At 51.5% G+C, this 17,071-nt stretch overlaps 1 protein-coding gene across 2 annotated transcripts in view; it reads right to left on the bottom strand.

Annotated features, from left to right (window-relative positions):
- Nucleotides 1-14,495: 14,495 nt before the first annotated feature.
- Nucleotides 14,496-17,071, bottom strand: part of GTF2E1 (general transcription factor IIE subunit 1) — a 28,430-nt gene continuing 25,854 nt past the window's right edge. For both annotated transcript variants that reach the window (XM_075334848.1, XM_075334847.1), the window contains exon 5: nt 14,496-16,409. In XM_075334848.1, coding sequence (XP_075190963.1) covers nt 15,988-16,409 — 422 coding nt within the window. In that variant the 3' untranslated portion in view covers nt 14,496-15,987. The remainder of the gene's footprint in view (nt 16,410-17,071) is intronic.

The raw sequence follows: 17,071 nt of genomic DNA, 5'->3' as shown, positions 1-17,071 counted from the left end.
ATAGGATTAGATACACAGCTCAGCAGACAGTATCACACAGGATAGGATTAGATACACATCTCAGCAGACAGTATCACACAGGAGAGGATTAGATACACAGCTCAGCAGACAGTATCACACAGGAGAGGATTAGATACACAGCTCAGCAGACAGTATCACACAGGATAGGATTAGATACGCAGCTCAGCAGACAGTATCACACAGGAGAGGATTACATACACAGCTCAGCAGACAGTATCACACAGGAGAGGATTAGATACACGGCTCAGCAGACAGTATCACACAGGAGAGGATTAGACACACAGCTCAGCAGACAGTATCACACAGAAGAGGATTAGATACACAGCTCAGCAGACAGTATCACACAGGATAGGATTAGATACACAGCTCAGCAGACAGTATCACACAGGAGAGGATTAGACACACAGCTCAGCAGACAGTATCACACAGAAGAGGATTAGATACACAGCTCAGCAGACAGTATCACACAGGATAGGATTAGATACACAGCTCAGCAGACAGTATCACACAGGAGAGGATTAGATACACAGCTCAGCAGACAGTATCACACAGGAGAGGATTAGATACACATCTCAGCAGACAGTATCACACAGGAGAGGATTAGATACACATCTCAGCAGACAGTATCACACAGGAGAGGATTAGATACACGGCTCAGCAGACAGTATCACACAGGAGAGGATTAGATACACGGCTCAGCAGACAGTATCACACAGGAGAGGATTAGATACACATCTCAGCAGACAGTATCACACAGGAGAGGATTAGATACACATCTCAGCAGACAGTATCACACAGGAGAGGATTAGATACACATCTCAGCAGACAGTATCACACAGGAGAGGATTAGATACACAGCTCAGCAGACAGTATTATGTAATAGACTTAGATACTTTTGGTCGCAGTTGTGGATGATTATATAGTAGCCGTCGCTCGTTCTTGGGGCCTCAGGACTCGTGGATATTATCTGTAAATGTCGGACATCCTCAGTCTTATCACCGTGTCACAATTGATTTATCAGACTTGGACGTCATCGCCATAGTAACCGCATGTGGCTGAGCGGCCATTTTATACCCTTCTCTCCCAGAACTCTGCACATTTCCACACATGGGGATAAAAGACATGGAGCTCAAGGGTCGGTCACATCAATAGATCATAGATCCCCGCTATGTAATCGCGGCATGGGGACATGTCAGACATCGCAACGGATAGACAGGCGCAATATAAGCCGGGTGAGGCCCATGGCAACCCTTGTGATGGGCAGCTCCAGAGCATAATGTTCTGCATGGACTTTTAGGATATATTTAACATCCGTGATGTTCAGGCTCCGCATGTTTTTTGGATCTGAACATGGAAGATTTGCCGACCCGTCAGTGATCACTGGTGATGCTTCTTGGCCTCCATCCATGTCCTCTAGCCATGATGAAGGTTCCTTGTCTGGGCCTAGCAATATGGTGGCACCATGGCTTAGATCAGCAGGCGAGTACCAAAGTGATGGTAATTTATCAAAGCCGGAACAAAGCCTCAGAGCGGGCGACGGGTCAAAAGAGCAGGGATCAGGTTGTGGCCCTCATGTTAGGGTCTTGGAGGTCAGCTCATGGGGCTTTGGTGTCTCCCTGTGGAGTTTGGTAGACCGCCATCTATGGTCACCCAGCAGGAGCTTCAGGCACAAGTGGGCAGGCTAAACATAAGATTTAGGGTTTTAGCCATAGGCCGAGGCCTGGTATGATTACAGCTGGGGAAAAAGACCTGACTAGAAGGGCCACCTGGAGGATCCTGGAGTGAGGATCTCATGTCCCGACCATGCTCTGATTGCAATAGCCGGCCCGATCATGGGTCTCCTGACCTGAAATACTGCATTATGTACTGTGTATCTACGAGGCATTTAGCTCCGGCCTGGAGACCCAGCAGGCGGGCCCGTTCTTATGGTCCAAGCAAGGTCCGTGTTTCTCAAACATGAGAAACGGACCTTAGATGATGTGAAGATCTGAGGTACGAGATCCCAAACTGGGAACAGTAGTTCCACTACCCCCATACCAGGCAATACACACGGTCTCCCAACTTTTGGTTTGCCCACAGCTTTTGTATCTGCCGCCAGTATGGTCTGCAGTAACAGTCTATACTCCTCCACATGACGAATACCATGACTGTAGGCTGTGTGTTCAACTCCAACAACAACCCCACATCCCCTCTAAAGCGTCCTAAGTACCCCAAGCTGCCTCCCTGTTTCAAGCCCCCCAAAACCTCCCCCCAATGATAACTGTGCATCGGTGGAGGTATGTTCCTGAAGCCGAGCCCCTCACCTGGGACTGTATGTGAGACGCCCTGTGGTGACTGCTCCATTGGGTCTACTATCACCATCCACATAATGGGACTAGTACCTGGGAGAACAATGGCTAAATTGATGAGGTTCCTGTGACACTAACGAGAGTAATGGAGTGATTGCTTTACTCTAATTACCAATCTTGTGCCTGGCCTTCTATGTGCCTTAGGCTAAGTTCACATTTCCGTTGTTTTGTATCAGTCACATGCGTCGCTTGACGCATGTGACTGATGCGCTGTTCAACGCTGTACAACGGATGACAAAGAACAGAATTCTTTGTCGGATTCCGTTGTGTGCGGGGGGCGGAGTTCGGGGGCAGAGCCGAGCGGGGGGCGGGGCCAGGTGCTGAGGATGTCAGTGGAAGTGCTGCGGTCTGCATGGCTGGGGACAGGTGAGTGTATCTGTGAGTGAGTGAGTGTGTGTATGTGCATGTATGTATGTATGTATGTATGTATGTGTGTGCACATGCAAAGTGCGGGAGGGGGCGGAGCCGAGCGGGGGGCGGGGCCAGACGCTGAGGATGTCAGTGGAAGTGCTGCGGTCTGCATGGCTGGGGACAGGTGAGTGTATGTGTGAGTGAGTGTGTGTATGTGCATGTATGTATGTATGTATGTATGTATGTATGTATGTGTGTGCACATGCAAAGTGCGGGAGGGGGCGGAGCCGAGCAGGGGGCGGGGCCAGACGAAGGTGTCAGTGCTTGTCTGCATGGCTGGGGACAGGTGTGTGTGTGTGTGTGTGTGTGTGTACATACATGTGCGGAGTGTGGGAGGGGGCGGAGCCGAGCAGGGGGCGGGGCCAGACGAGGGTGTCAGTGCTTGTCTGCATGGCTGGGGACAGGTGTGTGTGTGTGTGTGTACATACATGTGCGGAGTGCGGGAGGGGGCGGGGCCGAGCGGGGAAGTGTCGGCCTCCCTGCACACGTAACCAGCCTAAATATCGGGTAACAGCAAAGCACCCGATGTTTACCTTGGTTACCCGATATTTACCTTGGTTACGGGCCTACACCGCTTAGCGCTGGCTCCTTGCACCGTAACCAGGGTAAATATCGGGTAACCAACCAAAGCTGGTGACGTGTGCAGGGAGCCAGAGAGCATGCGCAGCGTAATCCGACGGATCTCGCTGCTCAAAAAACGTTACATGCTGCGTTCCTCCCGCCCGGCGGTCAGTCGTTCCACGACTGATCAGTCGGGCGGAGGGTGCAACGCAGCATCATCAGTCACAATCCGCTGCTCATACAAGTCTATGGGAGTAGCGGAATCCGCTAAACGGATTCCGCTGTTTACAAGAGCAGCGGATTGTGACTGATAGATTTTAGCGGAAATGTGAACTTAGCCTTAAACTGACAAGCAACTGACATAGACGGCACTCCGCGCTGGAAACAGGCCATATCCCTTAGGGCCGTGGACTGTGCTTTACGTCTAATGGTCCAAGTCTTTAGGCCGCAACCAGCTCCTAACAGATGGGTTCACTGACTTTCAGGGATAGTTGCATCTTTAGAGCTAGGATTGCAGACTGACCCACCAGACAAGCAGGGGTATTGGAGATCTGTTGGGCAAAAGTGGTGCCAGGAATGTGATCACAGACTACGAGGGCTTACACCGTCTCAAGAAGCTGCATTACTCAAAATCTTCCACATAACAAGTAGCACTACACTTCTGGAGGATGAGTCTACAAACAGGATGATTTTTTTTTTTCCAAATAAGATGGTTGCGTTGCACTAGAATAATAACCCATCATCTGGCTCTGAGCCAGATCAGGCTCTAGGAAACTAAATCTGTAATATCTACACTTTAAATTGTTGGTTCGACCTGAGCCTGGTCTTCTGAACATACTGGCTGATAGACGCAGGAGAGACAGCATCCAAGGGAGACGCAGCAGAGCACAAGAGCTGGCACGCAAGAGAAAAGAACAGAAAATGGGAGAAGCACAAGAGGTGACGTGCAAGAGAAAAGAAGAGGAAATGGCGCACAAGGGAGAAGCACAAGAGGTGGCTCCCAAGGGAGGAGCAAATGCGGTCCGTCCACAGGATAAGCACCAGAGGCGATGTCCAAGAGAAAACCAGAAGAGATGGCACCCAAGGGAGAAGCAAAAGAGGTTATGTCCAAGGCAGAAGCAGAAGAGATGGCAACCAAGGGAAAGCAGAAGAGATGGCAACCAAAGGAAAAGAACAAGAGGTGATGTCGAACTGAGAGGTAGAAAAGATGGAAACCATGGAAGAAGCAGAAGAACGATGCACAAGAGGTGGTACCCAAGGGAGAAGCCGAAGAGGTGGTGCCCAAGGGAGACGCACAAAAGGTAATGTCCAAAGGAGAAGCAGAAGAGATGGCGCCCATAGGAGAAGCAAAAGCAGTTGTGTCCAAAGGAGAAGCATCAGAGTTAGAAACAGAGAGAAGCAGAGGAGCTGGGGCCCAAGTAAGAAGCAGGAGAGGTGGCAACCAATGGAAAAACACAAGAGCTGATGTCTAATTGAGAAACAGAAGAGATGGCAACCAAGAAAGAAGCAGAAGAGACAGTGCCAAAGGGAGAAGCACAAGAGTTGATGTTCAAGGGAGAAGCTGAAGAGATGGTGCCAAAGGGAGAAGCAAAAGTGGTTGCCTCCAAAGGAGAAGAATCACAGTTGGCATCTCAGGGAAAAGCACAAGAGGTGATGTTCAAGTGAGAAACAGAAGACATAGTGACTAAGGGAGAAACAGACGAGGTGGGGCCCAAGAGAGAAGCAAGAGGTGATGTTTAAGGGAGAAGCTGAAGAGATGGCAACCAAGGGAGATGCAGAAGAGATGGCAACCAAGAGAAAAGCAGAAGAAGTGATGTCCAACTGAGAAGCAGAAGATATGGCAACCAAGGAAGAAGCAGAAAAGATGGTGCCCAAGGGAGAAGCACAAGAGTTGGTGACAAAGGAAGAAGCACAAGAGGTGGTGCCCAAGTGAGAAGCATAAGAGGTGGTGCCCAAGGATAAAGCACCAGAGATGATGCCCAAGGGAGAGGCAGCAGAGATGGCATCCAAGGTAAAAGCACCAGAGATGATGTCTGAGGGAGAAGCTCCTGAATTGGTACCCTAAGGAAGGAAGAAGTGCCAGTGATGGCACCTAAGGGAGAAGCTCAAGAGATGCACCCTAAGGAAGGAAGAAGTGCCAGTGATGGCACCTAAGGAAGGAAAAAGTGCCGGTGATGGCACCTAAGGAAGGAAGAAGTGCCAGTGATGGCACCTAAGGAAGGAAGAAGTGCCGGTGATGGCACCTAAGGAAGGAAGAAGTGCCAGTGATGGCACCTAAGGGAGAAGCTCAAGAGATGGCACCCTAAGGAAGGAAGACGTGCCAGTGATAGGACCCAAGGAAGAAGCACTAGAGATGGTGCCCAAGGGAGAAACACAAGAGCTAGCGTGCAAGAAAGAAGCATGAAAAGATGCTCGAGGGAGAAACAACAGAGACTGCGCACAAGAGAAAAGCACCAGAAACCTAGGATCGTCCAAAAGCCAGAGCCAGTTATGTGACGGTTGGCTGATGGCCGAGAGCTGATGGCCGAGAGCTGATGGGGAGATGCTTTGGAGATGCTTTGACTCTTTAGTCCAGCTGGTGGTTTCATGCCTGGTGTCATCATCCTTAGATGGGGCCTATTGTGCTTTGGGTAACCTGTAGCATTTCTTATGATGAGTACTAGCCAGTAGACCAGGTGGCGGTAGAGGAATAGTCATATCCGTGCTGTCACGAGTCCTCGGGTCTACATTCAGTAATGACACGTGGTTATTATCCGAAGTTCTGTCGATGGCACAGAGCTGACCCATGAGTAAGGTCACCGGTCTGTGAGTCCGCAGCACTGTCCACATCTCCTCCTCCACCTGCACCGACCATTCATCATCCTAATAATCGGACAGCACTGCCACTAATGAGAGTGTAATGTGATTGTGCTCAGCTTGGAGAATACAGCAGCACGAGGCGGGGGAGGGGGCTACATCTCATCCTGATATCTCCGGATACAAGGAAACCATTTTCATTACAGAAGAAGGAAGCGGCTCCAGGCACCGAGTAATGAATTCTCTGGAGTCGCTGCTTTCCAGGAAATCACCGCTCATTACTGTCCGACCCTGAGGGTCAAAGCTCAATCAGCGCAGGCCAGACGTCGAAAAGACGGTTGACCCTAGATGGACACCACCAACGCCCATCCTGAGAGATGACCATTCCACGATCATTAACCATAACTGTGGCATCTACAGGCATAAAGCCAATGTACCTCATACAGGAGCCACCAGTGGACTTCCTCCACAGCCACTGACACATTTACAGATGACCATGGCCAGATAAGGTTTGGGAGGTGCCGACCCCAAGACTGGCCATCTGAACCACTGTATGGGCATATTGTAATACTTCTAACAACTTGAATGAATTTGCACGAGACCCCACCACCACGAGTGGTCCTCCTCTGCAATCATTCCCGAGAATAGGCTCCATTTCCACTAAGGCCATATCAGTCAGAATATACCAGCTTTACATTCACCTCCCATGATGCATCATTTTTTTCTTAACTTTTTAACTGTGTTGAGCTTTTTTGTAGGCAGTGTGAAGGGAAGTAGAGCCGACACCCAGTGCAAGGAAATACTGCACAGACCCGATGAATTTATATCCTCATTGCAGAGGTCCTTTAAGATATGCTATGTAGACAAAAGTATAAGAATCTGAGCATTGTGCTTGGTGATGTACGGCTCGGCGTTGTGCTTGGTGATGTATGGCTCAGCATTGTGCCTGGTGATGTACGGCTCAGCATTGTGCTTGGTGATGGACAGCTCAGCATTGTGCTTGGTGATGTACGGCTCGGCATTGTGCTTGGTGATGTACGGCTCAGCATTGTGCTTGGTGATGTGCGGCTCCGCATTGTGCTTGGTGATGTACGGCTCGGCATTGTGCTTGGTGATGTATGGCTCGGCATTGTGCTTGGTGATGTACGGCTCTGCATTGTGCTTGGTGATGTATGGCTCGGCATTGTGCTTGGTGATGTATGGCTCGGCATTGTGCTTGGTGATGTACGGCTCTGCATTGTGCTTGGTGATGTATGGCTCGGCATTGTGCTTGGTGATGTATGGCTCGGCATTGTGCTTGGTGATGTACGGCTCTGCATTGTGCTTGGTGATGTACGGCTCTGCATTGTGCTTGGTGATGTACGGCTCGGCATTGTGCTTGGTGATGTACGGCTCAGCATTGTGCTTGGTGATGTATGGCTCGGCATTGTGCTTGGTGATGTACGGCTCGGCATTGTGCTTGGTGATGTACGGCTCGGCATTGTGCTTGGTGATGTATGGCTCGGCATTGTGCTTGGTGATGTATGGCTCGGCATTGTGCTTGGTGATGTATGGCTCGGCATTGTGCTTGGTGATGTACGGCTCGGCATTGTGCTTGGTGATGTACGGCTCCACATTGTGCTTGGTGATGTACGGCTCTGCATTGTGCTTGGTGATGTGCGGCTCCGCATTGTGCTTGGTGATGTATGGCTCGGCATTGTGCTTGGTGATGTATGGCTCGGCATTGTGCTTGGTGATGTACGGCTCAGCATTGTGCTTGGTGATGTACGGCTCTGCATTGTGCTTGGTGATGTATGGCTCGGCATTGTGCTTGGTGATGTATGGCTCGGCATTGTGCTTGGTGATGTACGGCTCTGCATTGTGCTTGGTGATGTACGGCTCGGCATTGTGCTTGGTGATGTACGGCTCTGCATTGTGCTTGGTGATGTATGGCTCGGCATTGTGCTTGGTGATGTACGGCTCGGCATTGTGCTTGGTGATGTATGGCTCGGCATTGTGCTTGGTGATGTACGGCTCCGCATTGTGCTTGGTGATGTACGGCTCTGCATTGTGCTTGGTGATGTACGGCTCCGCATTGTGCTTGGTGATGTACGGCTCTGCATTGTGCTTGGTGATGTGCGGCTCCGCATTGTGCTTGGTGATGTACGGCTCAGCATTGTGCTTGGTGATGTGCGGCTCAGCATTGTGCTTGGTGATGTACGGCTCGGCATTGTGCTCGGTGATGTACGGCTCAGCATTGTGATTGGTGATGTACGGCTCAGCATTGTGCTTGGTGATGTATGGCTCCGCATTGTGCTCGGTGATGTATGGCTCGGCATTGTGCTTGGTGATGTACGGCTCCGCATTGTGCTCGGTGATGTATGGCTCGGCATTGTGATGTACGGCTCAGTATTGTGCTTGGTGATATATGGCTCAGCATTGTGCTCGGTGATGTATGGCTCGGCATTGTGCTTGGTGATGTATGGCTCAGCATTGTGATTGGTGATGTACGGCTCAGCATTGTGCTTGGTGATGTATGGCTCCGCATTGTGCTCGGTGATGTATGGCTCGGCATTGTGCTTGGTGATGTACGGCTCCGCATTGTGCTCGGTGATGTATGGCTCGGCATTGTGATGTACGGCTCAGTATTGTGCTTGGTGATATATGGCTCAGCATTGTGCTTGGTGATGTATGGCTCGGCATTGTGCTTGGTGATGTATGGCTCTGCATTGTGCTTGGTGATGTACGGCTCGGCATTGTGCTTGGTGATGTATGGCTCAGCATTGTGCTTGGTGATGCACGGCTTGGCATTGTGCTTGGTGATGTACGGCTCAGTATTGTGCTTGGTGATATATGGCTCGGCATTGTGCTTGGTGATGTATGGCTCTGCATTGTGCTTGGTGATGTACGGCTCGGCATTGTGCTTGGTGATGTATGGCTCAGCATTGTGCTTGGTGATGCACGGCTTGGCATTGTGCTTGGTGATGTACGGCTCAGTATTGTGCTTGGTGATATATGGCTCGGCATTGTGCTTGGTGATGTACGGCTCAGTATTGTGCTTGGTGATATATGGCTCGGCATTGTGCTTGGTGATGTATGGCTCGGCATTGTGCTTGGTGATGTATGGCTCAGCATTGTGCTTGGTGATGTATGGCTCGGCATTGTGCTTGGTGATGCACGGCTTGGCATTGTGCTTGGTGATGTACGGCTCTGCATTGTGCTTGGTGATGTATGGCTCGGCATTGTGCTTGGTGATGTACGGCTCGGCATTGTGCTTGGTGATGTACGGCTCTGCATTGTGCTTGGTGATGTACGGCTCAGCATTGTGCTTGGTGATGTACGGCTCAGCATTGTGCTTGGTGATGTACGGCTCAGCATTGTGCTTGGTGATGTACGGCTCAGCATTGTTCTTGGTGATGTACGGCTCAGCATTGTGCTTGGTGATGTACGGGCTCGGCATTGTGCTTGGTGATGTACGGCTCGGCATTGTGCTTGGTGATGTACGGCTCAGCATTGTGCTTGGTGATGTATGGCTCGGCATTGTGCTTGGTGATGTACGGCTCGGCATTGTGCTTGGTGATGTACGGCTCGGCATTGTGCTTGGTGATGTATGGCTCGGCATTGTGCTTGGTGATGTATGGCTCGGCATTGTGCTTGGTGATGTATGGCTCGGCATTGTGCTTGGTGATGTACGGCTCGGCATTGTGCTTGGTGATGTACGGCTCCGCATTGTGCTTGGTGATGTACGGCTCTGCATTGTGCTTGGTGATGTGCGGCTCCGCATTGTGCTTGGTGATGTATGGCTCGGCATTGTGCTTGGTGATGTATGGCTCGGCATTGTGCTTGGTGATGTACGGCTCAGCATTGTGCTTGGTGATGTACGGCTCTGCATTGTGCTTGGTGATGTATGGCTCGGCATTGTGCTTGGTGATGTATGGCTCGGCATTGTGCTTGGTGATGTACGGCTCTGCATTGTGCTTGGTGATGTACGGCTCGGCATTGTGCTTGGTGATGTACGGCTCTGCATTGTGCTTGGTGATGTATGGCTCGGCATTGTGCTTGGTGATGTACGGCTCGGCATTGTGCTTGGTGATGTACGGCTCTGCATTGTGCTTGGTGATGTATGGCTCGGCATTGTGCTTGGTGATGTACGGCTCGGCATTGTGCTTGGTGATGTACGGCTCCGCATTGTGCTTGGTGATGTACGGCTCTGCATTGTGCTTGGTGATGTACGGCTCCGCATTGTGCTTGGTGATGTACGGCTCTGCATTGTGCTTGGTGATGTGCGGCTCCGCATTGTGCTTGGTGATGTACGGCTCAGCATTGTGCTTGGTGATGTGCGGCTCAGCATTGTGCTTGGTGATGTACGGCTCGGCATTGTGCTCGGTGATGTACGGCTCCGCATTGTGCTTGGTGATGTACGGCTCTGCATTGTGCTTGGTGATGTACGGCTCCGCATTGTGCTTGGTGATGTACGGCTCTGCATTGTGCTTGGTGATGTGCGGCTCCGCATTGTGCTTGGTGATGTACGGCTCAGCATTGTGCTTGGTGATGTGCGGCTCAGCATTGTGCTTGGTGATGTACGGCTCGGCATTGTGCTCGGTGATGTACGGCTCAGCATTGTGATTGGTGATGTACGGCTCAGCATTGTGCTTGGTGATGTATGGCTCCGCATTGTGCTCGGTGATGTATGGCTCGGCATTGTGCTTGGTGATGTACGGCTCCGCATTGTGCTCGGTGATGTATGGCTCGGCATTGTGATGTACGGCTCAGTATTGTGCTTGGTGATATATGGCTCAGCATTGTGCTCGGTGATGTATGGCTCGGCATTGTGCTTGGTGATGTATGGCTCAGCATTGTGATTGGTGATGTACGGCTCAGCATTGTGCTTGGTGATGTATGGCTCCGCATTGTGCTCGGTGATGTATGGCTCGGCATTGTGCTTGGTGATGTACGGCTCCGCATTGTGCTCGGTGATGTATGGCTCGGCATTGTGATGTACGGCTCAGTATTGTGCTTGGTGATATATGGCTCAGCATTGTGCTTGGTGATGTATGGCTCGGCATTGTGCTTGGTGATGCACGGCTTGGCATTGTGCTTGGTGATGTACGGCTCAGTATTGTGCTTGGTGATATATGGCTCGGCATTGTGCTTGGTGATGTACGGCTCAGTATTGTGCTTGGTGATATATGGCTCGGCATTGTGCTTGGTGATGTATGGCTCGGCATTGTGCTTGGTGATGTATGGCTCGGCATTGTGCTTGGTGATGTATGGCTCAGCATTGTGCTTGGTGATGTACGGCTCAGTATTGTGCTTGGTGATATATGACTCGGCATTGTGCTTGGTGATGTATGGCTCGGCATTGTGCTTGGTGATGTATGGCTCGGCATTGTGCTTGGTGATGTACGGCTCAGTATTGTGCTTGGTGATATATGACTCGGCATTGTGCTTGGTGATGTATGGCTCGGCATTGTGCTCGGTGATGTATGGCTCGGCATTGTGATTGGTGATGTACGGCTCAGCATTGTGCTTGGTGATGTATGGCTCGGCATTGTGCTCGGTGATGTACGGCTCAGCATTGTGATTGGTGATGTACGGCTCAGCATTGTGCTTGGTGATGTACGGCTCCGCATTGTGCTCGGTGATGTATGGCTCGGCATTGTGATGTACGGCTCAGTATTGTGCTTGGTGATATATGGCTCGGCATTGTGCTTGGTGATGTATGGCTCGGCATTGTGCTTGGTGATGTATGGCTCGGCATTGTGCTTGGTGATGTATGGCTCAGCATTGTGCTTGGTGATGTACGACTCGGCATTGTGCTTGGTGATGTACGGCTCGGCATTGTGCTTGGTGATGTACGGCTCGGTATTGTGCTTGGTGATGTACGGCTCGGTATTGTGCTTGGTGATGTACGGCTCGGCATTGTGCTTGGTGATGTACGGCTCGGCATTGTGCTTGGTGATGTATGGCTCGGCATTGTGCTTGGTGATGTATGGCTCAGCATTGTGCTTGGTGATGTACGGCTCAGTATTGTGCTTGGTGATATATGACTCGGCATTGTGCTTGGTGATGTATGGCTCGGCATTGTGCTTGGTGATGTATGGCTCGGCATTGTGCTTGGTGATGTACGGCTCAGTATTGTGCTTGGTGATATATGACTCGGCATTGTGCTTGGTGATGTATGGCTCGGCATTGTGCTCGGTGATGTATGGCTCGGCATTGTGATTGGTGATGTACGGCTCAGCATTGTGCTTGGTGATGTATGGCTCGGCATTGTGCTCGGTGATGTACGGCTCAGCATTGTGATTGGTGATGTACGGCTCAGCATTGTGCTTGGTGATGTACGGCTCCGCATTGTGCTCGGTGATGTATGGCTCGGCATTGTGATGTACGGCTCAGTATTGTGCTTGGTGATATATGGCTCGGCATTGTGCTTGGTGATGTATGGCTCGGCATTGTGCTTGGTGATGTATGGCTCGGCATTGTGCTTGGTGATGTATGGCTCAGCATTGTGCTTGGTGATGTACGACTCGGCATTGTGCTTGGTGATGTACGGCTCGGCATTGTGCTTGGTGATGTACGGCTCGGCATTATGCTTGGTGATGTACGGCTCGGCATTGTGCTTGGTGATGTACGGCTCGGCATTGTGCTTGGTGATGTACGGCTCGGCATTGTGCTTGGTGATGTACGGCTCGGCATTGTGCTTGGTGATGTACGGCTCGGCATTGTGCTTGGTGATGTACGGCTCGGCATTGTGCTTGGTGATGTACGGCTCGGCATTGTGCTTGGTGATGTACGGCTCGGCATTGTGCTTGGTGATGTACGGCTCCGCATTGTGCTCGGTGATGTACGGCTCCGCATTGTGCTCGGTGATGTACGGCTCCGCATTGTGCTCGGTGATGTACGACTCCGCATTGTGCTCGGTGATGTACGGCTCGGCATTGTGCTTGATGATGTACGGCTCGGCATTGTGCTTGGTGATGTACGGCTCGGCATTGCGCTTGGTGATGTACGGCTCGGCATTGCGCTTGGTGATGTACGGCTCGGCATTGTGCTTGGTGATGTACGGCTCGGCATTGCGCTTGGTGATGTACGGCTCGGCATTGCGCTTGGTGATGTACGGCTCAGCATTGTGCTTGGTGATGTACGGCTCGGCATTGTGCTTGGTGATGTACGGCTTGGCATTGCGCTTGGTGATGTACGGCTCGGCATTGTGCTTGGTGATGTACGGCTCGGCATTGTGCTTGGTGATGTACGGCTCAGTATTGTGCTTGGTGATGTACGGCTCGGCATTGTGCTTGGTGATGTACGGCTTGGCATTGCGCTTGGTGATGTACGGCTCAGCATTGTGCTTGGTGATGTACGGCTCGGCATTGTGCTTGGTGATTGATGTATGGCTCGGCATTGTGCTTGGTGATGTACGGCTCGGCATTGTGCTCGGTGATGTACGGCTGCTGCTGCTCAGTAATGAAGCCCCCGGCGGGTGCAGTGTTTGTGCTGTTACCAGAGGTCTCTGCAGTTATGGGGGTCAGCAGAGCGGTGGTGACTTTTCCGCTCCTCAGCACTCGGCCCCCCGCTCTGTAACGTACGGGGGCTCCACTTCGTGGCTGAGTTGCTGCGGCTCCTTCCACTTCCCAATAATCTTGAGGATATTCACGTCCTTGTTTCCGGCCTCTGTACACAGGAAGGTGAGGAATGATGGCACAGAGCGATCACCACAGATTAATCTGCCCGCTCCAGGCTCATGCTATCGGCAGCACTTCTGCAGTCTGCACCGGGCAATGTGCTGCCGAGAACAAGGATTTCTGTTCCGCCATAAACATCCCATCCCCATTGATTAGCCGCATTTTCCTCCTGGATTCAGTGACTGACGACCCGTTTCCATCTATGGTCTCTCGTCTGCGCTGCTGGGATTTATAATGTGCAAGCTGTATACAGACAGAGTATATACCACTATAGAGGACGCAGCGGCCCGTCAGCTCCATCCAGTACAGGACCTTTGGTCCCATGAAGTCACTGAAGGTCCTGCTGCACTTTTCCCTTTGCTTTGAGTTTCCGGTGCACTTCCCCTTTAAATTCTGCAGCAGTTCCCGCTCTGTATACATTATCCTTATATTTGCTCCGTGGAGATTTTGCAGATCTGTGGCTATCAGCAGAGATGTGACCGCCGGGCTCGCGGGTCACAGGCCGCGCGGCTGCCGTGATATGGCGGTAATATGCATTATATGGCGGCACTTATTCCTGACCCACAAGCCGCCACGTGGAAAGTCACCCAGCTTTCCCCGGAAGGCAGACGCCAGGACAGGAGCTGTGGGGGGCTTCTATTACCCGGGAGTTTCTCCCGCACAAATAAACCTCACAAATGTAACAAATGCAAACATTTTATTCCAGAAAAAAAAAAAGTAAAAAAAAAAAAAATCTAAAAACAATTCACAAAAATCTCGTGAAATCCACAGATGGGAATAAAACCGCTACATGACGTCAGACGCTGGCGCCAACGGGCAGCGCCGAGGAAAGAGACGTCCATTCACCGGCATCCACCAGAGTGAAACGTGGACACTGATTGGTGGCAGCGTTCACTGGCTCAATAAGTGAAGGATACAGGTTCACTTAAAGGGAAATCACGTCAATTTGATTGGCCGCCCCCTTTAGGATGACACGCTGCGTCAGATTCTGTCAGCGCAGCATCATTACGGTATAACGCGACGCTCTGCTACAGTATAACAGATCAGATGTGACACTGACGTCATAAAATGGAGGGATATCCCTTTAAGAGTTAAAGGGACTAATCCCCTTCTACGTCAGCAAAGATTAACAGAAAATGAAAGTTCTGACGCTTTCTGTCACTGTTCAGTTCAGCTGTTCAAGATCTCTGCTTGATGTCACACAATGCCGACAATCCGTCTGAGCCGGGCACAGCTGAGGCGCTTGTTACAATGTGTCAGTGAAGGCGAGCCGGAAAAGAACAAGACCTACAATGCAACAGTGCAAGTATATGTCTGATCCTGGAGAAAGCAGCAGTGACCGCAGTGACAGCAAGCGGAGATCTCGTGTCTACTAGAAAGCGGCAGTGACAGCAAGCGGAGATCTCGTGTCTGCCAGAAAGCGGCAGTGACAGCAAGCAGAGATCTCGTGTCTACTAGAAAGCGGCAGTGACAGCAAGCAGAGATCTCGTGTCTACTAGAAAGCGGCAGTGACAGCAAGCAGAGATCTCGTGTCTACTAGAAAGCGGCAGTGACAGCAAGCAGAGATCTCGTGTCTACTAGAAAGCGGCAGTGACAGCAAGCAGAGGTCTCGTGTCTGCCAGAAAGCGGCAGTGACAGCAAGCAGAGATCTCGTGTCTACTACAAAGCGGCAGTGACAGCAAGCTGAGATCTCGTGTCTGCCAGAAAGCGGCAGTGACAGCAAGCAGAGATCTCGTGTCTGCCAGAAAGCGGCAGGCTTCATTGCTCTGGCAGCACGCAGCTTTATTTACAGAAGACGGGGCACTGGCCCTTTAACTGAAATCCCCGCGAACGTCGTCTCAATGTCATGTCCCTTCGAGCACTGATCATGGCAGCGGGATGGGAGGTAACACTGCCACCAGGGTTACGGCGCTCCGCCAGCTATTCTCTCCTTTATCAGCCTCGCTGGAGGGGGTCGTCCTATAGTAATAAGTAGTAAAAATCAAATAAAAGCAGATGAACCCCTGTAACCAGCGCTGGGAGGAGGGGGCACGGCCCCTGGTGTCACCCCCATACCGCGATGTGCCGGCCTCGGCTGCACAATAAATTAATTGCCCCGTTAATTAAAAGATGAAATAAAAAGAAGAAGTGTCCGTGTAACAAGCACTGGTGGCGCCCCCGTGTGGTCATGTAACGGCGGCGGCGGCTCAGTCGTACATGTCTTCGAACATGCGCTGGCCCATCTCGATGTAGGCCTCCTTCTCCTGGGGGGTCATCTGCGCCACCAGTTCTGGGCGCTGGCTGACCTCGCTGTACAGGTACGGCCGGCCCCCCACGGTCAGCGTGGGGTCCGCAGACACCTCCTCAAACTCCTCCTCATCCTCGTCATCCTCCATCAGGCGGGACAGTGCGCTCACCGGGTGCCGGCTCACTGGACTGTCTTGGTCGGATTCGCTGGTGTCGCTGTCTGAATCGCTGCCGGCCCCCGCGTTAGCGCCCGCCGTGGACGAGATTCCCGCCGCGCCGCCCGCCGCGCTCTTCTTCTCGTGAATGAGCAGCGCTTGCATCACCTCCTCATTCTCATCCGCCATGGTGCGGTTATCTTCATGGAAAGACTCGGAGTCCAGACCTGCGGGAAGACGCAAGGTGATGAGATACAGGGGGGCGCTAAAAGGGGTCCCCACCTCACCCCGGACATAAGGGGGGCAGAACACCGCAGAGATTTCCCAGCCTATACATTTTGAGGAAAGGGAAGAAGGGAATTTTGTTACTTACCGTAAATTCCTTTTCTTCTAGCTCCTATTGGGAGACCCAGACAATTGGGTGTATAGCTACTGCCTCCGGAGGCCACACAAAGCATTACACTTAAAAGTGTAAGGCCCCTCCCCTTCTGCCTATACACCCCCCGTGGGATCACGGGTTCCTCAGTTTTAGTGCCAAAGCAAGAAGGAGGAAAGCCAATAACCGGTTTAAGAACAAATTCAATCCGAAGGAACATCGGAGAACCGAAACCAGTCAACATGAACAACATGTGCACCCGAACCAACAAAAATCCCTAAGCAAACAGGGCGGGCGCTGGGTCTCCCAATTGGAGCTAGAAGAAAAGGAATTTACGGTAAGTAAACAAAATTCCCTTCTTCTTTGTCGCTCCTAATTGGGAGACCCAGACAATTGGGACGTCCAAAAGCAGTCCCTGGGTGGGTATAATAACCCCTCGTGATAGGGCCGTAAAAACAGCCCTACCCTACAGGTGGGCCGTCGCCGCCTGAAGGACTTGTCTACCTAGGCTGG

The sequence above is a fragment of the Anomaloglossus baeobatrachus genome, chromosome 2 (genome assembly GCF_048569485.1).
Source record: "Anomaloglossus baeobatrachus isolate aAnoBae1 chromosome 2, aAnoBae1.hap1, whole genome shotgun sequence".
Classification (NCBI taxonomy): Eukaryota; Metazoa; Chordata; class Amphibia; order Anura; family Aromobatidae; genus Anomaloglossus; species Anomaloglossus baeobatrachus.
The sequence above is the reverse complement of the archived record's forward strand: the minus strand, read 5'-3'. Positions and strand labels throughout refer to the sequence as shown.